We start from the raw sequence: 27,249 nt of genomic DNA, 5'->3' as shown, positions 1-27,249 counted from the left end.
TGTAATTAACCAATCCTAACACATTGAAACATAATTCTCTAACCAATTGTATCCCACTACCCTAATTAACTTACATCTAGCAAAATTAATTATACAGCAGACAAAACCAGTTAGAGAACCAGACTGATTAACATTGTAAAAGTGGTGGCCATAAAGATAAAACAATACAGAAATGAGGGTTTCACAACCACAAGCATTGATAAGGGATTTCTTGCCCGACAGGCTGCTGTCAAACTAGGTTTTCTTTAACCATTTTAAGATCTGTTTCTTTATCTGGTGGTGTTGGGCACTATCAGGACAGGATCATCCTCCTAACATCCGAGTAGCACCTTATTTCAGTGTGACTGGTTTGGGATGTGAGGATGTGACCCTTCGCTTCCCAGCTTATGGCTGCCCCTGCTGCTTAGCCAAAGGCCTTAGCCTAAGAACAAGGCCTCAGCCTAGCCTAGTGAGAGAAGGCCCAGACACAGGCAGACTGTGATTTTGATTCTTTGTTTTTATACCCCTGTGTAGCAGGGTGGTCCCTTGCTCCTGCCCTGAAGGATTAAAAACAGCCCGGGAGGGGGCTGTGGCTGGAGAAAGCAGCCTTTAGGCTGGGCTGATTGGAGGAAGTGGCTGCAGCTGGGGCCATGCCCCAGACAGACTCAGCTGGCCCTAGAAAGACACACAAGCCGGGGCAGACAAGAGTCTCCCTCTGCCTGTAGAGGAAGAAGGGCCTGGCTGCAGGGAGCTAGACACAGGGTACCTGAGTGGAGCAGGGCTGGGGAAAGGCAGAGAAGCTGGGGAGCTCCAGCCTGGAAAGCCCCAGGCTGCAGCCTAGCACAAAGCCAACAGGTACTGGGGGTTGCAGAGGCAGCCTAGGGGTAGGCAAAGGCAGCAGGTCCAAACCCCTTTGCCTATAGTGAGTGGCTGACACTGCAGTCTGCCCCAGTGAACGGGGGCTAGATGGAGACTAGGCAGTAACTGATGCAAAGTGGGGATAGTGGTTTGGGGGTTCCCCAGGGAGGGGAGACCCAGATGGGTGGGGTACTGCCAGTGGGTAGCACCCCAAATAAAGGGGCACCGGGTCCAGGGAGGGGCAGGGGGGCCAGAGGACAGGTGGATCACCGGCCTGCAGAAGGCGCTCCAGAGCTGGAATGAGCTAATTCCCAGGAGTCACCAGCAGAAGGCACCGCAGGGGTGAGTCCGCTCATCTACACCCTGTAACCAGCTAAGTGATAAAAATACACCTAACAGTGGGTTCTACCCCTTCCCCCATTCTGTGTCTGTCTTGTATATTTAGATTGTAAATTCTTCAGGGCATGGGCCATCTACTATTCTCTGTTTGTGCTTTGCCTAGCACAATGGGGACCCACTGTTAGTTGGTCCTTAGGCACTAAGGTAATTCATATGATTTATAATAATAATAACTCTCCTGCCACTTTGAGCCAAGGAAGCTGGCCTTGGGACGTTACTGCTTAAAAATGAGCTGGGGGTTAAAACCATTGAATATTCTTTGTGACAAGTATCCCACAAATTCCACTGACCTCCCTCGTTTTCTTTGCCTGGAGTAGGGTTTCCAATTTCCAAACCTGATGTGATCTCGCAGCTGGAACAAGGGGAAGAGCCATGGGTCCCAGACCTCGAGGGCTCTGAGAAAGAAGTGCTTCCAAGAGCTGCCTGCACAGGTGAAGAATTGGTTAAACCAACTCAACAACTGTGCGGGAATGCAGGAAACATTCGGGATGCCCTACAAAGACCCTGTGAGCTCTCCAAGTTCAGGATTGTTCCCTGCAGATGTGGAGTCATTATGGCAGATATCACTCATGGCTTCCCTCCTATTCTGACTGAAAACTGGCAGCAGGTCCCTGCCCAATCTCGCTTTCCCCCGAGTGTTCTCGTGAGATGCAGACCAAAACTGATCCCTTCCTCTCTCCTCTGGGGAAGGGTTTGGGGAAAATCAGCACCTGATAGGTTTGATCTCTCCCACACACATTTTGGATTGTTCATCCCTTTTACCATTCCTCTCTCTGAGATTTTCTTTTTTTCTGGCACAGGTAGTGATCTATGCCTGGATTCTCTGTGTCTCCCATCAGGTGATGGGATGGTGAGTCAGAATGAGGAGGAGAAACTCCAGCAGCAAGATGCTGAGCAAGGAGAACCACATGGAACTTTATCAGGAAGACCCAAAGGGAATGTTTCCAGGAGTTATGCACTCCCAGAAAAACCAAAAGCCTGTGAGACTCAGCAGAGGCCAGAGGAAAACTTCAGTAGGCACTCAGACCTTATAACAAGTGACAGAATCAACTTGGAAGAGACACACTACATGTGCCATGAGTGCGGGAAAAGCTTCAATCAGAGCTCTGCCCTTATCACACATAGGAAAATCCACATGGGTAAGAAAGCTTATGAATGTTCTGAGTGTGGGAAATGCTTCATTTATCATTCAGTCCTCATCTTACATCAGAGAATCCACACAGGAGAGAGGCCCTACACATGCGCTGAGTGCGGGAAAAGCTTCAGTCGGAGCTCACACCTTATCGGACATCAGAGAATCCACACGGGGGAGACGCCCTACACATGCACTGAGTGCGGGAAAAGCTTCAGTTTCAGCTCAGCCCTTATCACACATCAGAGAATCCACACAGGGGAGAAGCCCTACACGTGCTCTGAGTGCGGGAAAAGCTTCAGTCAGAACTCGGACCTTATCAGACATCAGAGAATCCACACAGGAGAGATGCCCTACACTTGCTCTGAGTGCAGGAAAAGCTTCAGTCAGAGCTCAAGCCTTATTAGACATCAGAAAATCCACATGAGAGAGAACTGTTATAAATCCCTTGACTAGGGCTGGGCAAAATAATAAAAAAAAAAAATCACTTTTCCTAATTCCCACATTGTGATTTTTGCACCATCTTCACCGTGGTCTCTCAGCTCCCCCAGATCAGTTACCTGCTTCTGCCTTTTGCAGCTCACCCGTCTTTGGGGTCTGTCCTGTGATCTTTTCTATCAACTCCTTTCCTTTTGAGCGAGGAATGTTCATCAGCTCCTGGAGGTTTGATCCCAACAAGGTACACTGAGGCAAAACGTATCTGTGCCTTACATCCACTAGGGCTGTACGTGGTGTTGGCTGCTCAAGTTAGTGATCTTGGTGTAAAAAGACAATTAGAGTTGTTGTGCAGATGCAGCCCAGGTGCAGTGGTTGGCATTAGCTTTTCCCTTGACCTGACCTAAACTCCATCACTTTCCCTAGTCTAAACAAACCCTGAGCATCATGGTTATACTGTTCCCCCATTTCACAGCAATTGTTAGTCATCGAGTTCTCCCTTCGGAAACAAATTGTTTCATTCCCAGTTGCTCTGATGTTGCTTCAGGTTGTGCTGCAGAGCAGATATTTTTGCTACTATTTTCCTCACTTAAAATATATTGAACTATAACAAAGAGCAGGAACAGGGCAGGGATAGGGGAAAATGTCATTTCACCTGCTGTAACAACAGACGTAGTTAGGGTAAGTCAGAGGGATTCCCTTATTCCCCATCACCATTCCAATCCCCCTGTTGTTCAATTGGTTAGGTCAGTATTTTTTCTAAAGGGCTGGGAAGAGGATTCCCTAGTAAATGATTTGGAACTAAGCAAAATACCCATGTATTTCACGACCAAAGCAGTTGTGGCCCAGGCCCTGCAGGAGGTCGCTCCTGAAGAGATCTCCTTCCTAATCAGGTGCATGTTGCCTATTATTTGGGAAATACAATCCCTATTGAGGTAGGGATGGAAAAATGGAAGTGACATTTCTGTTCAGCTCACCCCTGGGAGGTGCTGCAAATGTGTAGAAAATGAAATCCGTGTTGAATGTGCTATAGCTGCAGAAGCAGCAAAGAATCCTGTGGCACCTTATAGACTAACAGACGTTTTTGCAGCATGAGCTTTCGTGGGTGAATACCCACTTCTTCGGATGCAAGTGGTGGAAATTTCCTGGGGCAGGTATATATAAGCAAGCAAGAAGCAAGCTAGAGATAACGAGGTCAGATCAATCAGGGAGGATGAGGCCCTGTTCTAGCAGTTGAAGTGTGAAAACCAAGGGAGGAGAAACTGGTTCTGTAATTGGCAAGCCATTCACAGTCTTTGTTTAGTCCTGAGCTGATGGTGTCAAATTTGCAGATGAACTGGAGCTCAGCAGTTTCTCTTTGAAGTCTGGTCCTAAAGTTTTTTTGCTGTAGGATGGCCACCTTAAGATCTGCTATAGTGTGGCCAGGGAGGTTGAAGTGTTCTCCTACAGGTTTTTGTATATTGCCATTCCTAATGTCTGATTTGTGTCCATTTATCCTTTTCCTTAGAGACTGTCCAGTTTGACCGATGTACATAGCAGAGGGGCATTGCTGGCATATGATGGCATATATTACATTGGTGGAAGTGCAGGTGAATGAACCGGTGATGTTGTGGCTGATCTGGTTTGGTCCTGTGATGGTGTTGCTGATGTAGATATGTGGGCAGAGTTGGCATCGAGGTTTGTTGCATGGATTGGTTCCTGAGCTAGAGTTACTATGGTGCGGTGTGCAGTTGTTGGTGAGAATATGTTTCAGGTTGGCAGGTTGTCTGTGGGCGAGGACTGGTCTGCCACCCAAGGCCTGTGAAAGTGTGGGATCATTGTCCAGGATGGGTTGTAGATCCCTGATGATGCATTGTAGGGGTTTTAGCTGGGGACTGTATGTGATGGCCAGTGGAGTCCTGTTAGTTTCTTTCTTGGGTTTGTCTTCCAGTAGGAGGCTTCTGGGTACACGTTTGGCTCTGTTGATCTGTTTCCTTATTTCCTCGTGTGGGTACTGTAGTCTTGAGAATGCTTGGTGGAGATTTTCTAGGTGTTGGTCTCTGTCTGCGGGGTTAGAGCAGATACGGTTGTACCTCAGTGCTTGGCTGTAGACAATGGATCTTGTGGTGTGTCCGGGATGGAAGCTGGAGGCATGAAGGTAGGCATAGCGGTCGGTAGGTTTTCGGTATAGGGTGGTGTTGATGTGACCATCACTTATTTGCACCGTGGTGTCTAGGAAGTGGACCTCCCGTGTAGATTGGTCCAGGCTGAGGTTGATGGAGGGGTGGAAGCTGTTGAAATCGTGGTGGAATTTTTCCAGAGTCTCCTTCCCATGGGTCCAGATGATGAAGATGTCATCATAGCTGCAGAATTATCCTGTTTTTAATAGAAATATCCTGTTTTTAATAGAGACCTGACATTTGTTGTCTTACAGGGATTCTAAACTGCACCTGAATTTAGTCCCTAATTTAAATCTGTGCCTCCAGATTAAAGAAATAAAAGGGCATAGTTGGGGGAGTTGTACCTCACTGTCGTTACTGATCTGTTGTGTAGTTGGTGAAGAATTCTATTCCAGAGAAGTGTGAAATTACCCCATGTAAGGTCAAAGATTTGACAAGAACTCGGGTAGAAATTGCAGGTACTAGTGGTTGATTTTCACCCCAGAGATGGAAGCTATGGTGACCTGTGGCCCAGGTAAACGATTTTTAGAACCTGCTCCCTAATTAACTGGCACACTCATAAAGGACGCCATTATTAAATTGGGAACAACCGTCTTTTACCATTTGGCTCCAAAGTTAGATGAAGCACAGAGAGAAACAGCTGATTCCTTCACAGCCATTCCATGCCTATGGGTCCCAATCTGGCTGCCTTGTTGGACAAGAAGCACTTCCATGCTGGGCAAATGATGGTAGCCAATGGGGGAATGTATCAGATTCCAAGTTCAGACTGCAGGATACATGAATGCTGAGTCCCGAGGCTGTGATTTGGTGTCTTAGTTTTGCTAAGGAACTAGAGTGGGGGAATAGGTGAGAGCAATAGCATTTATGGGACTAGAGACCCTGTATAGACTGTAACAATTTTATTAGTAGTATTTCAAATGGAATTTATTTTGATAAATTTTAAAATAAATCTTCTGTTAGGAGAAAAATTACTTGAGACAAGACATGTAACCTTTATCCAGTTAGAGGGTAACAGCCACAGAGTTTCCCAGGTCTCTTGTTTGCAAAGCAAAGATGTCACATCAGGCAGGAGATGTCAAAATCTGAAGTGGTGATGGGTGTGTGATAGGAGCTTTTCTGGGTGGTTTTTTTTTATTTTTCGTTTTTATTTAATTAATTAATTAATTTTTGTTTTGTTTTTGCAACCAGTTATTTTTATAGGTGGTGAGGCCGCTTTTCCTTTTGAGCACAACTGTTTCACCCTCAGGCCTGGCTCTGGAAACCTCCTCAGCGCTGGCCTTGTGTTTCTTTCATGTTAATATGTTAGGGTTCACACATTCACACTACATGCTGTTCACAGCAACTGATACTTTGAGAAACCTGCTGGTCTAAGTGGGCCTTTTCCAAACGGACATTGGCCCAAAGTCTGCCTCAATTCAGCTGGATTGGGACAGGCCTGTATCACAGGAGTGGTTCACACTTGATTTGCCCAGAGACCCTGGGGGAGGTGTGGTGAGATAGGATAAGTAGGAATCAACAACAATGAAGTTAAAGGCAATGGTGAAAAACCCTCATCTTGCAGGACAACAAGCCTGTTCTGTTAATTCCCTCTGACGCATCTGGCACTGGTCACTCTCAGCAGCACACTGGGCTAGACGGACCATTTTCTGACCCAGTATGACCAGTCTTAGGTTCTTAGTTAAGCCATCTACGGCCTTGTCTACACTGGTAGGTTTCTGTACAGTAAAACAGATTTCTGCGGTGTAACTCCTGAGGTGTGCACACTGCCAAGCCACTTAGTGCACAGAAACTGCACAGTTGCAGCGCTGTAAAAATCCACCCTGACAAGAGGCGTACAGCTTTCTGCGCCGGGACTACAGCGCCGCGGTACCAGTGTAGACACCCTGCTCGATTACAGCGCTGCAACTGGCCTCAGGTACATGTCCCACAATCCCTGCTCTCTCCTTTCTGGTCAGCGGTTTGAACTGCATGGCCCTCAGGTGACCAACCGTGAACCCCACCCTTTAAATTCCTTGGGAATTTTGAATGTCCCACTTCCCACAGAGACTGATTATGGTTACAGACCCCTCCTGAAATTAGAGCAGGATATTGTAAAGCTTTATCTCATAGTACAGTAACACAATTCAAACCTGTCGGCACAGAGGAGAAAACACTCCTTCAGTTCACATTTATTGCTACTGATCTCACTGACAAACTTCCTTTTCTCGGGGCTGCTCCCAGCACTTTAGGGAGTTTTTCCTCTTCTCCCGTCCAGCTGTGGTTACGGGACTGCAGCAGCTCCCCGGATGGCCAGCTTAGCTCTTTCACTTACATCAGGCCTGCACAACACGCGGCCCAGGTGGGCTCACTGTGTGGCCCGTGGGAGGTGAGTAGGCAAGTGGCAGGTGAGGGAGCGGGGCTGAAGAGGCGGGTGGGCAGTGGCAGGGGCTGAGGAGGCGAGTGGGCGGGCAGTGATGGGGGCAGGTGAGCCAGTGGCGGGGAGGGGGCTGAGGAGGCGAGCGGGGGCAGTTGTGGGGCTGAGGAGGCAAGTGGGCGGGCAGTGGCGGGGCTGAGGCGGCGAGGCGGGAGGGTGGGGAGCTGAGGAGGCGAGCGGGTGGGCAGTGGCGGGGCTGAGGAGGCGAGTCAGGGGCAGTGGCGGGGTTGAGGAGGCGAGCCGGGAGGGTGGGGAGCTGAGGAGGCGAGTGGGGGCAGTGGCGGGGTTGAGGAGGCGAGCCGGGAGGGTGGGGAGCTGAGGAGGCGAGTCAGGGGCAGTGGTGGGGTTGAGGAGGCGAGCCGGGAGGGTGGGGAGCTGAGGAGGCGAGTCAGGGGCAGTGGTGGGGTTGAGGAGGCGAGCCGGGAGGGTGTGGGGCTGAGGAGGCGAGTGGGGGCAGTGGCGGGGCTGAGGAGGCGAGCCGGGAGGTGGGGAGCTGAGGAGGCAAGTCGGGGGCAGTGGCGGGGCTGAGGAGGCGAGCTGGGAGGGTGGGGAGCTGAGGAGGCGAGTGGGGCAGTGGCGGGGCTGAGGAGACGAGTGGGCGGGCAGTGGCGGGGCTGAGGAGGCGGCGGGAGGGTGTGGGGCTGAGGAGGCGAGTGGGGGCAGTGGCGGGGGCTGAGGAGGCGAGCCGGGAGGGTGGGGAGCTGAGGAGGCGAGTGGGGACAGTGGGGGCTGAGGAGGCGAGACGGGAGGGTGGGGGCTGAGGAGGCGAGTGGGGGCAGTGGCGGGGCTGAGGAGGCGAGCCAGGGGTGGGGAGCTGAGGAGGCGAGTGGGGGGGCAGTGGCGGGGGCTGAGGAGGCGAGCCGGGAGGGTGGGGAGCTGAGGAGGCGAGTGGGGGGGCCGTGGCGGGGGCTGAGGAGGCGAGTGGGCGGGCACTGGCGGGGGCTGAAGAGGTGAGCCGGGAGGGTGGGGGGCTGAGGAGGCGAGCGAGGAGTCGGTGGCTGACCTGTTCTGCTGATCTGGTCTGGCTCCCAGCCCCTCTCCAAGGGTTGCAGCTGTCTGGAGGTGCTGCCTTCCTCAGTCCCACCTCATTCACTCCACAGGGCGACTGATTACAAAGTGGGGGCGGGAAGATCTTATTCTACTTCTAGCAAAAAGAAATTTTTCTTTTACCTTAATTATACTCCCTGAGGGGCCCGCTAGAACTTATTACCCCGGTTCAATGTTTTGGTGGGGCAGCGCTGGGGAAGGAGGGTTTGTTTCCGTGGAGCAGGCGGTGCTGGAGTGGGGGGAGTATTTCAGGGGGGCTGGGCGGCACTGGGGTGATGTTGTGTTTTGGGGGGGCCTTGATGGTGCTGGGCGGGGTCAGCAGGGCTAGGGGGGTTCGGCCCTCAGCTGTTTTCTTTGGAGTAATATGGCCCTCGCCACTTTACGATTTGTGCAGGCCTGACTTACATCCTTCACTGCTTTGGACGAAGCTGCGTTTGCCACCAGTTTAATCCATAGCTGAGACCTCAGGTACCAGCAGCTAGTTACAAAGGCTCAATTCCCATTGCCAGCAGTGGGAGGTTATCCTGGGCTGTCAGAGCTGCAGGATTTTTTTAAACTTCTCTCTCTGCTCAAGCCTTTAATCATTCCTGTGGCTCTTCTCTGAACCCTCTGCAATTTACTAGGGAAAGCAGCCAACCCGTGAACCAACCAAACCAAACCAGGCTGGTCTGACGGATGTAACAATCTATTGCCTTCCAAGGTTGAATACAAATCAGCTCATTCTATTCACCCAAGAGTTCCACTTTAAGGACTTTTTGTTTTCTAGTTCCAGTCAAATCCTGTGCAACAGCATCATTGTTAACTCACCACTTGGTCACTTCACATGTTCCCAAAGTTGGCAGGTCCAAGTCTTTCCTCCCACATGCTCTCACTGCGGGAAGCCTCCTTGGCTTCAGCATCTCCTCAGACCAACCTTGGACCTTTCAGCATCCCTGTTCCACCCCAAGACCTTCCAGTCTTGAGTCCATATGAATAGGACACCTGGGAAAGCCTTACACACACACACACACACACCCTGAAGGGGAGTCCTGCACCCCCAACTTCCACAGTCGCCAGTGACTCTCAGCCAGCGCTGTACAACAGAAGGTTTGTTAGGGGTCTGGGATCCAGCCTGGGAAAGTTCTGTGTTCGCACACGAAGCAGGAAGATTCAGCAACGTCCATCTTGGGGAGACCCCGAACTCAGAGCCTGGGCTCTCCCCTTGAGTCCCCAACCCAGCAGACTCCTTGCTCCCAACAGCCCGACTCAGCCAGGCCCGTTTGTCCCTCTTCTGTCCTTTGTCCTGTTTCCCTGGCAACCTGCTCACCTGGCCTCCAGCTCGTTCTTTGTTCTCCGGCTCCTCCCGGCCAGCTGGCCTCTTGCAGCAGGTGCGCCCCGGCCATCGGTTGCTAGGAGACAGAATTTGTGGCCATTGTCTGGGCCCAGGCAGCTCGACAGCAGCCACACCTGCCCTTTGGGGGTCTCTGCCAAGATTTAACCCCCTTGTCCCACCACCGAGATCAGTGGTCCCAACACACTTCAGGGTCATGTCCCCCCTTACCTTTTTCCATGTCCCCCATGGTCCACGGCTGGGAATGGTGCCACTGCTACAGGCAAAGGGACGCAGACAGGGGTGAGAGGACAGGCAGGGGCCAGAGCTGGGGGTGCCAGTGACAGCTTGCGAGGGGGCAGGTGCTGGCTTGAGTGACTGGGATGTAGGAAAACCCAGCCTGCGCCTCCGGGCCAAGTCCACTGGTTGTCTCCTCTGTTGTGACATCCAGGTTTAAATCTTCCCAGCATGTGCTGCGGCTCGTGTATTAAGCCTTCCTGGTTGGCCTGGTCATTGCCAAAGTAGCTCAGTTGGGATTGCATTAGATTGAAGATCTGAAGGTTTCTGGTTTGATACCAGGCTTTAGCACCCCCTTCACCCTGGGTGTGTCGTGCTGGCCTTTCTTCTGGGTGTGCAGCTGTGCCTTGAACTCACCAGTTTTCCTAATTTCAGAGGCAACACTCACAGAGGGCGTGTTTGGGGTCCTGTGCCCCACCTGGGTTAGCTATGGCCTGCTACATCATGTGGTGCTGCCAGGCTCCCTCCCTGCACAGCAGCTGCTGGAGGGGTGAGTGGAGAGGGGCTGCCTTTGCTGCTTCCTCTCCTTGCACTGTTCACAGCTGGGAGGGGCTGTTGATCATAAGGGGGGTGGGGCTGAACCTTGACATTGTGCCCCCTCCCTTCAGGAGACACCAGTCATCTGTACTTGATTTCCAGCTCCTCAGCCAGAGGAAAAAGTGGTTTTCTGCACCTGAGCTGCCAGCTCTTACTTTCTTTCTCATGAAGGGGAGGAAAAAAGAATCTCTTTTTCAAACCCCAGTCCTACCGTTGACCAAGGTCTGACTTTCTAAGTTCCTACTACAGTGGAGGATTTAGAGTTAGTGGGGCCCTGTGCGCATAAAGTCCATGCAACAATCCCCCTTCCTCCGAGCCCTGGTATGTCTCCAGTAGCTGCTGTCCCCTGGTTGCAGGGAAGGAAGTTTCCACCCATCCAGGAGACCCCAGTCTGGGACTAAAGTCAGCTTCGGGCTTCTCTCTCCCTTCTTGGAATCAAGTTCATGTTTTTACCAAGAGTTAAAGCAGCCTGAACCCCCAGAGTCTGGATCAATGTCACAAGTTCCCAGTGTCTCTGTGGAAGAGAATTTGTTAAATCCCAGGTGAGTGGAGTTAAATCAGTTCTCAGCCTGAGTCCTTAGATCTTAATCCTGAGGATATTGTCCCACCATGAAGCCATTTCCCACCTCTCTTTCATACAGAAGCACAATTTTCTTTGTACAGACACAGGAACAGCAAGATCTTTCTCTGTCCCTTGTGCAAAGCAGGAGACCAAATTCCATGGAAACAATAGACAAGCAGGGGGCTCTGGGCACATCCAGCCCTGGCCGTGAGATGTTCCCTCCCCTCTTTCTTTATGCTGCTGCTGCTATTTCATGGATTGTCTGGGCTGGGGGAAAAGCTGAGTTCACTCTAGGTGGAGGGGAAAAGAACCCTGAAAATCTCAGGGTCACAGGGAAAACCCAACCCCTGCTACTGGGGTCACTGAGGTGCTGGGGAGTTGAGTAGGAAAGTGACTGTCTGAATTGTCAAGGTGGGGAATGAATAACAAATTACAAGATCCACATCATTAACCACCGACACAGGCTAATCCTGCTGCAGCTAAAAAGGAAATCGGGCGTGATTCTTTGCTGTGCAGCTATGGAAACAGTGACCCAATTGCACTGCAGTGAATGTGCTGGGGAAAGCTGGACTTTACAGGCAGGTGAAAATAGTAGATCCTAGAAATACCTGGACTCCCCCACACTGTGTCTGCCACCAGAGTTGGATGTTGAGCTGCTCACAGAATCCCCCACCACCATTACTTTCTAGCAGGGGATTGCAGCACCCCCCACCCACCCAGAGGTGAAAGTAAGCTGGTCTGGTCTGGTACGGCGTACCGGCAAGAGCCAGTACGCCGTGCTGGACCACACCGACTTCCACGGCGGGGATTGAAAGGGCTCTGGACTGCCCACGGCCAGGGCTCTGGCAGCCGGGCTGGGGCCAGGATTGAAAGGGCTCAGAGCTCCCCATGATTGCGGGCAGCCCAGAGTCCTTTGAATCCCAGCCACGGCTCTGGCGGCTGGGCCGGGGGCCAGGATTTAAAGGGCTCAGGCTCCCCTCAGCGGCAGCAGACCATTAATGCAGAGAAGCAGCTAAATTCATCAAACACAGAACTGGTTCTCACTTATTTCCTTGGTCTTAAAAGAGACCAACAAGGACCTGAGTCTCCTCCCTGTCAATAACCCCCTGCTGAGCCAATCAGGGTAGAGACTGAGGATGGGAGGCTGAGGGTTCTCACCAGAGAGCCCAAAGGATGGTCCAGGTCACTGATGGAATCACTGCCCGAGCACTATTTCAGCCCCACATTTTTGGGTGGACCTCCCACAGTGGGAGCTGCAGAGCAGTGCTCCACAACAAACACACACACACACCCTCCTGGTGTTGGGAGGGGAACAGGAGAAAGGACAAAAGAAGCACGAGAAGAAGAGAAAAGAGGAGGGAGGAAAAGTGAAACAAAAGGACAAACCCTAATGTCCCCAGTGATTCTAAGGGACAAAATCCCAGGTGTGGAATAAAATTCTGCCTCCTTAAGCTCCTGTTTTCCATGCCTAGAATTCAGCTGTCACCACATGGATCAGACTGAACAGGTTTCAAACCTCCAGGAGGCTCTTACCTTCTAAACAGGGACGGCTGTTTTCTAGTAAAATCACCAAAAGGGAAGGAGAAAACTTGAAAGAGGTTCCTCCTGGCGCTCACGTCCGTGAACCTGAATACTCTCTCAGTCCTCAAAGAGAGACCTGGAGAAGGAGACTTGCTGCAGCAAAGCTACAGGGGTCTCTGAGGTTTCCCTGGCCCCTCGCCCCTGTCCTGCCTGGCTGATGTCAGCATCTCTCTGTGAGGTCACCACCTCCCCACCACCTTGAACCAATAGTCTGAGGTCCTGCAAAAGGCCTTTGTGATGTCACTGCCACACCCCTCCCTTGCTGGGCCAATGTCCTGCCCCTGGCCAGGCACTTTGGAGGTTTGAGCTGCTCCCTGTGGATCACCCCACTCAAGGAGGGTTCGTTCTAGGCAGCAAGCCGGCTAGACAGGGAAACATCACACGCTGCTCCTAATGCTACACTCAGTTTTTCAGAAATTAGTCAACTTTATGGCCAGAAGAGACCATTAGAGCATCTAATCTGACCCCCTGCATATCTCAGGCCTCCTATATGACACAAGAGCTACTTTTGGGGCAAACACATTCCAGAAAGGCATCTAGTCTTCATTAAATGACTTCAGGAGATGGAGAATCCACCACTTTCCTTTGTAGCTTGTTCCTGTGGTGAATCATCCTCGCTGTTGAATATTTGTGCCTTATTTGTAATATGAATTTGTCTCTTTTCACCTTCCAGCCATTGGGTCTTGTTATGCCTTTCTCTGCTCGATTCAAGAGCCCTTTAATACCCAATCCTTTCTCTCCATTAAGGCACTTCAACACTTCAATGAAGTCACCTTTCAATCTTCTTTTGATCAGCTAAACAGGTTGAGCTCTTTCAATAGCTCACTAGAAGGCATTTTTCTCCAGCCCTCAGAACATTTGGTGGCTCTTTGCTGCCCCACCTCCAATTTCACAACATCTTTTTCAAATGAGGACACCAAAACTTGAGGCAGTATTCCAGTATCAGTCTCACTGATGCCGTGTCGTCTCCTGTGATGTTATTGACATAATCTGTAACTGTATAGATCACCATTGCGACCACTGTTCTATATTTGCAGCCAATATTGTAGAAAGGTTGTCGCGTAAGGGGTCTATGGAGAGGTTCTGATTGGCTGATTATAATGATGCTATCTCTAGATGTGTATCATTTTTGTAGTTGACGTTATGAAAATTGGCTCTATGCTGCCCGTATTTCAAACTTGTGCTCTGCTTCCAGGGAACACCCCAGCCAGACAAGTTGGTGTCAGTTCTGCCTAGAACGAACGCTCCGTGAGTGAGGTGATCCACCTGGAGTAGCTCAAACCTCCAAAGTGCCTGGCCAGGGGCAGGACATTGGCACAGCAAGGGAGGGGTGTGGCAGTGACATCACAAAGGTCTTTTGCAGGACCTCAGCCTATTGGTCCAAGGTGGTGGGGAGGTGGTGACCTCACAGAGAGATGCTGACATCAGCCAGGCAGGACAAGGGCGAGGGGCCGGGGAAACCTCAGAGACCCCTGTGGCTTTGCTTCAGCAAGTCTCCTTCTCCAGGTCTCTCTTTGAAGACTGAGAGAGTATTCGGGTTCACGGATGTGAGCGCCAGGAGGAACCTCTTTCGAGTTTTCTCCTTCCCTTTTCGTGATTTTACTAGAAAACAGCCGTCCCTGTTTAGAAGGTAAGAGCCTCCTGGAGGTTTGAAACCTGTTCAGTCTGATCCATCTGGTGAGAGTTGAATTCTAGGCATGGAAAACACGAGCTTAAGGAGGCCGAATTTTATTCTGAATTTTATTTGATCCCCACCAGTGACCTGGGCCATCCTTTGGGCTCTCTGGTGAGAACCCTCAGCCTCCCTTCCTCAGTCTCTACCCTGATTGGCTGAGCAGGGGGTTATTGACAGGGAGGAGACTCAGGTCCTTGTTGTTCTCTTTTAAGACCAAGGAAATAAGTCAGAACCAGTTCTATGTTTGACGAATTTTGCTGCTTCTCTACATTAATGGTCTCTGAGCAGTTCACGATTCTCTCTAACCTTGCAGTTCTCCTCAAATACTTGCTGAATAATTCCTGTGCACTGTTGTTGGTCTGGAGCTCATCTGAGAGCATTTTATTCAGGTCATTCAATGTCTGAAATTCAAGAGCCGATGGTTAGTTTGAAAATCAGGGCTCCTGGGTCCTATTCCCAACTCTGCCACTGACTGGGTGTGTGACCTCAGACAAGTCAATTCTCCTTTCTCAGCCTTAGCTTCTCCCTCTTTCAAGTAGGGATAATGATGATCCGCTCCTACCTACCTCATGGTGGGTGAAGGTGGGGATCCATTGGAGAGTGTCACTAGGAGTAGTGCATAATATGAGGTGTCCTATCACGTTTACTCAGAGCAGATTATGACATAATAGAATAGCTGAAACAGTCTATTTTATTTGTATTTTTTATTTTTAAATTGTTAAGAGCAGCAATGACTTAGCTCAGATTGAAGCATCTTATCTAATGTTTGAGATCGAAGTGTCTCCTCTTTGTGTGCGACGAGACAATTTAACGCACTGTGACAAACAGGAGATGCTTTTGTTTTGAACAAAATCTTTTTGCAAAGAACTTTCATCCCACTTGTTATGGTTTTGAGAAACAAACTGGTTTAGTCTGAATGGGATTTTCTGACAGAAATGGTTTAGATGAAATTTCCCCACCATTTCAATTCCTGGGCTCTATCCCTGCCTCTGGAGTTTTTTTTGTCTGTTAGAACAGGAGTCGGAACTGGTGGCTTCTCTTTCTGGCTCTGCCACTGCCTTGCTGTGTAGGCCCTTGGGTAGGTCATTTCCCTTCTCTGGACCTCAGGCTCCTCCCCATCTGTCCAATGGCAACAGGGATAGTTCTCGAGCTCTGGGCAGTCGTGAGCCTGAGTGAGATAAGGGGCGTTAAAGCCCTCTGTGAAGGAGAAAGGGGAGTTTCACGGTGTTTAGCACCAAGGAATTCTAAAGTTTGCTAAAATGTCTAGTCTGTGGAAACAAGAAATGGTCGGGGCCAAGCTTTTTAACCACTGCCTTTCTTAAAGCCCATTCAGGGATGTGAGTCTCTGTCTTTTCGGTACCTGGGGTTCTTTGCCAGCAGGAGAGAAGAGGTTCCTGCCTCCATTTTTGTGGCCTTAACAAACCAGGTGTTGTGCCCCAGTTCTCGTCTGAGATCCCTGAAAAAGAACATCCCTTCCCATCCATGAACAAGACAGGACCTATCTTTCAAAGGGGAACAAAGAGACCCCTTGGACTTGCAGACTAGCTAGCCTCACTTCCATAGCTGGAGAGATACTGGAATATATTCTTAAACAATCAGTTTGTCAGCAGCACCTACAGGATAATTTGATTCTTAGGACGAGTGAGCATGGATTTGTCAAGAACAAATCATCCCAAACCCAGCCTCTTTCCTTCTTTGGCAGGGTTCCGGGCCTAGTGGAGGTGGGTAAACAGTAGATGGGATCTATCTCGGGGTTACTAAGACTTTTGACACAGTCCCGCAGGACATTCTCACAAGCAAACCAGGGAAATGCGGTCTAGATGCAATCACTGTCATGAGGGTGCAGAGCTGGTTGAAAGCCCAGACTCCAAGGGCCCATCTCCAGGTTTGGCTGCCCAACGGAGAGGGGGCACCTCGTGGGTCCAGCAGGGATCAGTCCGGGGTCCGGTGCTATTCAATAGTTTCATGAATGATTTGGAAAATGGAGTGGAGAGCCTGCTTCTAAAATGTGCAAACGACACCAAGCACTTTGGAGCTCAGGATTGGAATTCAAAACGCCCTTAACGAATTGGAGACTTGGTCTTCTTGAGCCAAACCCCATGGCTGGGCCCCTCTCTCTAGACTGGGCTGAAGTGAAACCCCAGAGCCAAACACTCCTCCTCCTGGGCAGTGCGCTCCGACCTTGAATGGTCAGATGCTGCTTAGCGCTGTCAGAGCAGCTTTGGCTGGGGGATTCTCCCAGCACTTTCCAATAGCGGGAAGGTACGAAATCCCCATTTGCCTGCTGGGGACGGAGCCCTAGAGGGGGGAGCAACTTGCCCAAAGTCCCACCGGAAAAGGAAAACAACCAGCAGTGGAACCAATAGGGGTGTCAGGATCCCAGAGGCGCTGTCACCCCAACACTAGGATGGTGTTCTGCACCCCCTGCTGCTGGCCGAGTTTCTCCGTCCCTTGGCAATAAGACAGTCTAGAACCCCAACCAGGGTTATTGTATCTGCTACCCAAGATCCATAAACCTGGAAATCCTGGATGCCCCATCATCTCAGGCATTGGCACCCTGACAGCAGGATTGTCTGGCTATGTAGACGCTCCATCATCATTCCACACAAAGATGGACTACAAGCCGTCAGGAACAGTATCCCCGATAATGTCACAGCAAACCTGGAGGCTGAACTTTGTGACTTTGTCCTCACCCATAACTATTTCACATTTGGGGACAATGTGTACCTTCAAGTCAGCAGCACTGCTATGGGTACTCACATGGCCCCACAGTATGCCAACGTTTTTATGGCTGACTTAGAACAACGCTTCCTCAGCTCTCGTCCCCTAATGCCCCTACTCTACTTGTGCTACACTGATGACATCTTCATCATCTGGTCCCATGGAAAAGAAAACCCTTGAGGAATTCCACCATGATTTCAACAATTTCCATCCCACCTACAACCTCTGCCTGGATCAGTCCACACAAGAGATCCACTTCCTGGACACTACTGTGCTAATAAGCGATGGTCACATAAACACCACCCTATACCGGAAACATACTGAACGCTGTACTTACCTACATGTCTCCAGCTTTCACCCAGACCACATCACACAATCCATTGTCTACAGCCAAGCTCTAAGATACAACCGCATTTGCTCCAACCCCTCAGACAGAGACAAACACCTACAAGATCTCTATCAAGCGTTCTTACAACTACAGTACCCACCAGCTGAAGTGAAGAAGCAGATTGACAGAGCCAGAAGGGTACCCAGAAGTCACCTACTACAGGACAGGCCCAACAAAGAAAGTAACAGAACCCCACTAGCCGTCACCTTCAGCCCCCAACTAAAACCTCTCCAGTGCATCATCAAGGATCTACAACCCATCCTGAAGGACAATCCCTCACTCTCACAGATCTTGGGAGACAGGTCAGTCCTTGCTTACTGACAGCCACCCAACCTGAAGCAAATACTTACCAGCAACCACACAACAAAAACACTAACCCAGGAACCTATCCTTGCAACAAAGCCCATTGCCAACTCTGTCACCATATCTGTTCAGGGGACACCATCATAGGACCTAATCACATCAGCCATGCCATCAGGGGCTCATTCACCTGCACATCTACCAATGTGATATGTGCCATCATGTGCCAGCAATGCCTCTCTGCCATGTACATTGGCCAAACCAGAGAGTCTCTACATAAAAGAATAAATGGACACAAATCAGACATCAAGAATTATAACATTCAAACAGAGCCAGAGAACACTTCAATCTCCCTGGTCACTCGATTACAGACCTAAAAGTCGCAATATTACAACAAAAAACCTTCAACAACAGACTCCCACGAGAGATGCTGAATTGGAATTAATTTGCAAACTGGACACCGTTAAATTAGGCTTGAATAAAGACTGGGAGTGGGTGGGTCATTACACAAAGTAAAACTATTTCCCCATGTTTATTTGTCCCCCTACTGTTACTCACACCTTCTTGTCAACTGTGGGAAATGGGCCATCCTGATTGTCACTACAGTTTTTTTTCTCCTGCTGATAATAGCTCACCTTAACTGCTCACTCTCATTATAGTGTGGATGGCAACACCCATTTTTTCATGTTCTCTGTGTATATATATATATATCTTCCTGCTGTATTTTCCACTGTATGCATCTGATTAAGTGGATTTTAGTCCACAAAAGCTTATGCTCAATTAAGTTTGTTAGTCTCTAAGGTGCCACAAGTACTCCTCATTATTTTTGCAGATAAATTCATGGAGGTGAAGTCCATTAATGGCTATTAGGCAGCCTGGGTAAGGAATGGTGTCCCTAGCCTCTGTTTGTCAGAGGGTGGAGATGGATGGCAGGAGAGAGATCACTTGATCATTACCTGTTAGGTTCACTCCCTCTGGGGCACCTAGTATTGGCCACTGTTGGCAGATAGGATATGGGGTTGGATGGACCTTTGGTCTGACCCAGTCTGGCCATTCTTCTGTTCTTATGAAGGGAGGGGCAGAGCCCTGCAACAGAGTTTCTGTAGTGTAGTGGTTATCACGTTTGCCTAACACGCAAAAGGTCCCTGGTTCAAAACCAGGCAGAAACATGCTGGCTTAATTTTTGCCAACTCCTAGTGGCCTGTCCCTGCTGTTGTAGGAGCAGCAGTGATTTCTATGCTCAATAGGTCTGTTATACTTCCCCCATTCCCATTTTTGTCTCCTCTCCCTCTCTGAATGCCTGTGAAGTGGCTTCCCCCTCCCCCTCCCGCTCCCTCCTGCAATGCTTGTGGGATGAAGGGGCTGGTTGAACAGCTGGAAGATCAGAAGAGCTCCTAGATAGACAAGGTGTCTGGGACTCTCATTAGGCAGCACTCACACACCCAGAGCATGGACACTGCCCAAGGTGGAGTGTGACCCACCAGATGCAGCCAAGTCATCTCTAGTCACAGGCCATGAGGAGCAGGTCCTAAAAAGGGGAAAGGGCCCTGTGTTCAGGAGTCACTCACAAGCTTGTACCTCCAGTGAATGCCCTTCGCCCCGACCGCCTGGCCAGTGGTTCGCTGCATTGCAGTTCATTGTGCCTCAGGAAGACTTACCTTCATCGCACTGTCCATCACGGCGCTGTGGGACACTTACCTGGCAGAATCCTGTGCCTGCCTCTTGGCTTCCCAGGGATGGCTACTTGCAGCCCAGGAGAAGAAGGATGGTTCTGGTGAAAGGACGACAAGCAAAGCACTGGGAGGAAATTTGGGTGTGGGCTCTGCGCTGGGGGTGGGGGGGTGGGGTGCAGGAGGGGTGGTGCAGCTCCCAAAGTGACCGGTACACACAACCCTCTGGCAGCAGCTCCTAGATGAGTGGGGCTGGGGAACTCCATGTGCTGCTGTCTGCAGGCGCTGCCCCCAGAGCTCCCATTGGCTACAGTTCCTGGGCAATGGGAGATGCAGAGTTGGTGCTCGGGGCAGGGGCAGCACGTGGAGACACTCCCCCCACCCCAGGGGATGCTGGTACATGCCGGCCACTTCTGGGAGCGGCACGGAGGGACGGAGGTAGAGTGGGCACGGAGCCACCTTAGTGCTGCTGGCACATCTCTGCACACCCGTTGGGGGAGGGGAGCAGAGGGCCTCCATGTGCTGCCTGGGGTAGGGACAGAGCACGGAGCTGCCTCCCCTCCCGGATCTATTACAGGAGTGGGTGGGTGGGGTCTTTTGGCCTGCAAGGTGCAGCAGGTCGGACTACATGATCACACTGGTCCCTTCTGACCTTAAAGGCTCTGAGTCTAAAAGGGAGAGGGAAGTAAAGGAATTTTTTTTTTAAATAAACCAAGCATTGTAATACCAGGATGACTCCAACTGCTCATTGTATAGTCCCACCCCTTTCTTTCTCCACTGGGTGTTTAATGACCTGTTGGGATTCAGGACACTGATTTTCTCATTCCATTGATAAACTATGACTGAAATTAAACCAATTCCTAGTGGAGGAATCATCACATCATTGCATTGGCTGGGAATCAAACCCAGGTCAATTGCTTGGAAGGCAGCTATGCTCACCACTATACCACCAATGCATCTGAGGAAAGTTTCTGATTTTTCACACTTGGTGTCTGGTCACCTTACTTCTCAGCATGAGGCAAATGTCTCTGTGGTCTCTGCCATTCATCGTGGGGAGTTTCCCCACTGATAACAGTTCTTGCTGGGTCGGGGAGGGGAGAGAGAAGAGGCGTTTATTCTGTTTCATTCCTCTCCATTTTCTGTTCCTCCCCGTCCCTTCCAGGGTCCTCCCTTCCATTTCAGACTGTGCAGTGACACCCTCCCCGCACCCAGGACTCTCGAGCCTCTGGAGCAGCATGATCCCATGAGATCCTCAGTGACCAAGGGTCTTTTCCAACTTCCAGGAGACCCAGCTTGAGTCTAAAGGAAGCTCCTGTTCCTTCCTGGGGATCCTCTCTCCCTTCATGGAGATCAAGAGCATGAAGCCTCTGCCTTGCCTCCTGGGTCTGAATTATATGTCCCATTTCCCACTATCTGCTCGAAAGAAACAAATGTTTCTAACCCAGGTGAGCAGCGTTAATTCAGCTGGAATCCTTCACCCACATTCCTTAGGAGATACAGACTCTCTGTGACACAGACTGACTGGGGTTCATCTCTGCATGTCCCCAATGGGGAAGGAAAGACACTGAGGGGGAAGGAAGAAGATGGACAGAAGGAGTCAAATGGGGCTAGACCAGAATAGGACATTTTCTGCCTGTTAAAATGTACTAGACTCTAATTGCTTAAAACAAAACAAAACCCCACCAGCTTCTGTTTGAACCATCAGCTTTTCACAGAGCAGCCAAAGTGGTGAAGCACAGACACACATAACCACTGACCGCCCAAGTTTGTCTAAGAAGCACCTATAGTGGCTCATGCAGGGGGAAATGCAGCTGTGGGTGTGAGTTCAGGCCTCACCCAGAGCATTGATTTTCATTAGCCACGGAGCTTCCCCTACTTCCTTTGCCCAATTCACATGGAAAGTGCCATAGGAGGGTGATGAGAGTAAATTCTAAACTCTGAAATGCGGAGGTTGGCCCAGAGATTGGGATAAGGGGTTTGAAGAGAAAAAGCTCTAAGAGTATAAAACCAGACAGTCTCCAGGGGCAGGTCCGGTACAACGCCTCAACGGGGAGACATTCGGGGGAGGGGGTTTCACTCCCTCTGTTAAATGTCCTGAGAGGTATTTGAAGATGAAGATAACGCCATGGCTAACAGGTGACTGGCATGTCCTGGGTTAAAGAAAGGGACCTGGGTTAATAGTCTGAAGATTTGCGTTACCATCACTGTCTGACCCCCCTTCAGTGCGGAGCAGGTGTGTACGTTGCTGGGTGAAACGCACAGACTCCTGGAGAGCAGGGGCAGCTGTTTCCATGGCAGAGAGCCTGGCACTTAGGAGACTTTCTACACTTGCTGTTTTGAAGCAATTCAGTAAAATAACGGTGGAGCTACAATGTCTGGTCCAAAATTTCAGCCGCCCCGGTGCAAAAACGCTATTTTAAGATCTACATCGGAGGCTCCCGGCACTAGGACACCTGACCAGAGAGCTCAGTGGGGGCGTAACAGCTGCTGACTCTGAGGGTCCCGGGCTAAATCCACTTGCAGGGGGAAGTGTTTTGATTTATTTGATGGATAATGAGCACCAGCTACCAGGGGAGAAGCCCTAAGAGTCGCTGCCACTCCAGCTGCTGCTAGGGCAGGGGGGAGCCCCAGGGGGCCAGCTGCTGCTCTGGCCACCCCAGAAGTGCTGCCAGAGGCCACCAAGCTGTGGCTGCTCCTGCTGCCCTCGGGACCACTGGACAAGTGGTCCCCGGGCCAGCCGCATTGGCCGCTGCTTGGGCGGTCCCTGGAGCCAGTTGATTGAGTGGCCCTGGAGTCAGCCACTGTGGCCACTGCAGAAGTCACGGAGATTGCAGGAAGTCTCAGAATCCATCACTTCCACCACCTCTGTGACAGACACGGAGACAAACCCCTCCCTGCTGTGACTGCAGTTCCTGGAAGGAAAGAGAAGAACAGAAAGTGACGAGAGAAAGAAAAAGAGAGATTCCCTGTCACCTCTCTCCCTGCTGCCTCCCCCCTTGTATTCTGTAACCCCATTTCACTGGGTTCCCTGTGCTGGTGCCATGGGGGTGACACTAGAGTTCTGAGGATTTGGGGGGCTCTTCATTTCTCAACAATTCACACAAATTTGTCTTTGGGCTGAAATTTCTCCTGTTAGGACTCTGTCAGAGCTGTACCCCACCCTGTTTGTGGGTGGTGGAGGGAAGAGGGGAGATGTAAATTGCAGAGCAGGCAGAGAAGTCGCTCATAAAGAGTCATATTGATCCGGTGACTGGTTCTGACCTGGGTCACACGTCCTCTGACACAGGCTCATGTGCAGAACATGGGAGCTCTGGCTTGTCCTAAATGCTGTAGACTGAGAGTTCCTGGGAAAGGGCAGGGGAGAGGGAGCAAGAGGAGAAAGGCAGAGACATTGGAGATGAGGAATTGCGGGGAGAAGAAGGAGAGAACAGAGAGACAATAAATGATTGAAGCAGAACAGGTGTCCCAACTCCATCTTGCTCATCACAGGTGTTCAGAGAGACAGGTAGTTTTCCAGTGTCAAGTCTGAACTTTGATTCTAACAATGTGCATTGAAATATCAAGGGGATCTCCACATACCTGATCTCTTCCCCCCTTCCCTTTTTTAGTATTAACTTTTATTTTGATGTGTTTGGCTTAACCGTGATCGTCTCTTTCCCCACCTGTATTGCAATTTGGGGTTTATGTTTATTTTGCCTCCCTGTTGTTCATGTCATTATAATTATAACAGCAAAGGAAACTGCAGGAGCAAAAACTGACTCAAAACTTCATGTCCCCATCATGCCGGAACATCCTACAAACAGCTCACGGAGCTGGAATCATAACATGCAAGCCCAGGGGATGGGAGATGCAGGTTTCCAAGTTTTCTGTCTTTCTCAGATGACACATTCCAGCCCCTTGTGTGCCTCCATCCTGTATGACCTGCTGGACTTTGACACATTTATTGTCTCATTCTATAGATAATGTGATTGTAACACAATGTGACTGAAATTAAACCACTTCCAGATGAGGAAACAACAGAAGAGAAAAGCCATTATTGCATTGGCTGGGAATCAAACCCAGATGAATTGCTTGGAAGACACCTACGCACACCACTATACCACCAATGCGTCTGGCAGGAGTAGCTTTCCTGCAGATTCTGTGCGCTGGCAAAGGGGGTGACACATGACCACGGAGTTAGTGAGCAGGGTGGATGAGCTAGAAGCTGCCTGACAGCTGGGAGCAGAGTTAGGATCCCAGAGTGACTGAAAGGGGGCAAAGGTGAAATCAGATCTCACTGGGAGCTGGCCCCACACCCGCCCCGCCCCTAGGAGAGGGGAACAGAAGCTCAACGTAAAACACAGAAAAATCTTCCTGAGAAGGAAGGGGACAGCTTGTTTTAAAGACCAAGTTTGTGTTTGTTCCTGCTATACACGGAGGGGCTGGGTAGTGCTGATTCCAGCCCCCAGACTCTGGGAGGATAAGGAACAAATTCAGGCTGCCAGTGACCTGCAGGAGGGAGATGATCTTTTGACAGTGACGGATGCCTCGTCCTAAAGGCCTTTGTCTGCCCCCTTCCAGTGACTGTTTGGCACAGGAATGCAGCCCCCACTCCTGGGTCTCTCCTGGGGAAATAATGTTTCTGTGCAAAACACCAAAGCTTTTAACAGAAAGGAAGAAAAGGAAATGGCCACATGATGGGACTAGGACATAAGGAATGAAACACAAGATCCTTCTCCATGTGCATTGACTTTTAACCTTGTTTGTGGTGGTGTTGTATCCATGTTGGTCCCAGGGGACCTCTGGGGCGCCGGGCATTGGCCACTTTCGGGAGAGTGGGCTAGATGAACTGGTCCGACTCAGTGTGACTGTTCTTATGTTCTAACTGCTGGTTATGGAAGAGACGACCTTCCAGGCTACACAGAACTGAAGAAGTGTGGGGTTAGCTCCACAGCTTGTCTCTTTCACCAACAGTGGTTGGTCCGCTGCAAGCTCTTACCCTCACCCGCCTTGTCTCTCTTGGACTCTGAAAAGTGTTTTCTCTCCACTCCCTTTGGAGAGAAGTTAAGTTTCTCTTTGGGCAACTATTAGGCTGAAGAAATTGTATTGACTGTGACACTAGAATTGAAGATTTAATATTATAAATAAATGAGTCTAAACCTGAGGTTCTGGTTTTCACATTGGTTTTTCTAACTCAGTTCCCAGTTCTCTTCTAGAAAGGCCTCCAGGATGCCTGCCCAGCCCAGCAAAAGTGGCAAGGAGAAAGCCCACACTGCTGCTCTTTCAGGTACTTGAAGGCTGCTATCAAATCCCCCCTCACTCCGTCAGTCCCCAGGCTCTGGCAGTGCCTGGGATTCTTGGGTCCTAAGTGCAGGACTCTGCACTTCTCCTTGTTGAACCTCCTCAGATTTCTTTGGGCCCAAACCTCCAATTTGTCTAGGTCACTCTGGACCCAAGCCCTGTCCTCCAGCGCTTGGATTCTTTACATGCTTTCACAGAGCAAAGAGCACATGTTCCATGATTTCATAGGGCAGAGTTTTGTGCTATCGGGAGCTTTCCCTGTGTGAACTTGACAGGTGGATCAACACAGAGACACGTTGTGACCCTTCTCAGGGTGCTGAGGACTGTGAGTCTCCTTGTTGCCACCTGCCACAAGGAAGAGGGAGTTTTGCATTTGGCAGCTGGATGTTAGTGACCAAACTCACCAGCCTGCTGGAACTCAAGGACCCTCCTCTGAGCTACAGCAGCCACCTTAACCCTTGAGTTCCTTCAATGTGTCCCCCTCTGGGGTCCAGCCCGGATCACCAGATACTCGGTGAAATCCCAGAACCTCTCTTCCCCAAGTATCCCAGATTACTAGTTTTACTGCGGACCATTGCTACTGTATCTCACACACCACCTGAGTACAGTTATCGAACAAGCAAAAAATTTATTTAACAACGGATAGAGATTTAAACAAACAAACGTGAGTGATGGAAACCAACTGTTACCAACTAAACAAAGGCAGAAAATGATAGAATAGAAAGGCCAGCACAAAAAACAGAGAGAGGAACAATAAGATACTAAAAGGACAATGGTTGGAACTCTCCATTTCTCTCAGTCTTTGGATTGATGGGTACTAGAGCTGTAGCAACAGTTGAGGAACCAAGGTAAATTAAATCTAAGGTTTGAGCTGCTAGTGAAGCATTTCCCACACTCACTGCATTCATAGGGCCTCTCTCCTCGTGGATTGTTTGATGCCTAATAAGGTGCGAACTGCGATTGAAGGTTTTCCGCACTCAGTGCATTCATAGGGCCTGTCCCCTGTGTGGATTCTCTGATGTCTAGAAAGGACTGATCTTTGAGTGAAGCTTTTCCCACACTCACGGCATTCAAAGGGCCTCTCCCCCGTGTGGATTCTCTGATGTTGAGAAAGGTTTGAGCTGCTAGTGAAGCATTTCCCACACTCACGGCATTCAAAGGTCCTCTCCCCTGTGTGGATTCTCTGATGTTGAGCAAGGTCTGAGCTGCTAGTGAAGCTTTTCCCACACTCACTGCAGTCAAAGGGCCTCTCCCCTGTGTGGATTCTCTGATGTTGAGAAAGGTTTGAGCTGCTAGTGAAGCATTTCCCACACTCATGGCATTCATAGGGCCTCTCTCCTCTGTGGATTGTTTGATGACTAATAAGGTGCGAACTGCGATTGAAGGTTTTCCCACACTCAGTGCATTCATAGGGCCTGTCCCCTGTGTGGATTCTCTGATGTACAGAAAGGGCTGAGCTGTGAGAGAAGGTTTTTCCACACTCCCTGCATGTATTTTTTCTCTTTCGCCTGAGCATATCCTGCTGTGTTGTGATTTCCATGAGGACCTTCTGAGTTCCCCAACAGGAAATAAATTTATCCACTTTCTTCCCTGGCTGGTTTCCTTGATCTGTTTTTGGTCTGTGCTGAATCTCCCAGGATTTTCCCTGCTCATGACTCCTGGACACATTCCTTTTCAATCTTTGAGATAATGCTCTGTTTTTACCCACTGGCTCAACAATTTCAGGCTGAGAATTCTGCTCCTCTTTCTCACATGCCATTGCATCACCTGCTGTGATAAGAGACAGAAACCTCAGACAGGAATGGAAAGGGGAAGACCAAACAAAAACAAGTGCTGAAGACAGGTCAAATAAAAATCAGGAACTGAGGGGAGTTTGACTCCCCCAAACTCTTCCCCCAAATAGGAGAGAGGAGGGGGATGAATTCAGCCTTCACATCCCATCCAAATACGCAGGGGGAAGGGAGGAAGCTACTGCCTGGTGTCTGCTAGGATCTATAGGAAGCCATGAACGATATTTACCCTGAGGATATGACCCCTGCAAGGGACAATAATGAACTGAGAGACCTCCCCAAGGGCTTTGTTGGTCATCCCAGATGTTTCCTTCAGGCACTTACAGATTCTGAGGTGGTTTAATGTTTCCTCACCTGTGCAGGGAGATCTCAGGATCTCTCTTTCCTCTGAACCCTGGAGGTCTGGGACCCATGGCTCTTCCCCTTGTTCCAGCTGGGAGATCACATCATGCTGGAAAACTAGAAACCCTGCACAGAAGAAAGAAAACAAAGGAATTCAGTTGATTTCATAAGACTTGGTCATAAAAAAAACATTCTATTCATTTAACTTCAGTGCTTAGTGTGACCTGGTGGGCCAGGGCAGTTCTCACTGAAAATGCCAAGATCAGGGCAGGCTGAAAAAGGGAGAGCAGATGCTCCCAAAACTGCTGGTAAACACTGAAGTTAAACTCACCGACCAGTCACAAACTGTGCTTCTGATCCCCCACACGGGTAATC

The 27,249-nt window shown here is 50.0% G+C and overlaps 1 protein-coding gene and 2 non-coding genes across 3 annotated transcripts in view; 1 reads left to right on the top strand and 2 right to left on the bottom strand.

Moving 5' to 3' along the window:
• Window positions 1-27,249, bottom strand: part of LOC120381881 (zinc finger protein 420-like) — a gene marked incomplete at both ends in the record, with an annotated part of 94,631 nt that overhangs the window by 51,555 nt on the left and 15,827 nt on the right. The window contains one exon of the mRNA XM_039500043.1: window positions 25,698-26,226. Coding sequence (XP_039355977.1) covers window positions 25,698-26,226 — 529 coding nt within the window. The remainder of the gene's footprint in view (window positions 1-25,697; window positions 26,227-27,249) is intronic.
• TRNAV-AAC lies at window positions 18,889-18,961 on the top strand. Its single transcript has one exon. It is a non-coding gene; the product is annotated as a tRNA-Val (tRNA).
• TRNAG-UCC lies at window positions 20,347-20,418 on the bottom strand. Its single transcript has one exon. It is a non-coding gene; the product is annotated as a tRNA-Gly (tRNA).

Source organism: Mauremys reevesii, linkage group 14, assembly GCF_016161935.1.
Source record: "Mauremys reevesii isolate NIE-2019 linkage group 14, ASM1616193v1, whole genome shotgun sequence".
NCBI classification, from domain to species: Eukaryota; Metazoa; Chordata; order Testudines; family Geoemydidae; genus Mauremys; species Mauremys reevesii.
This window is presented reverse-complemented; position numbering and strand designations above follow the sequence as displayed.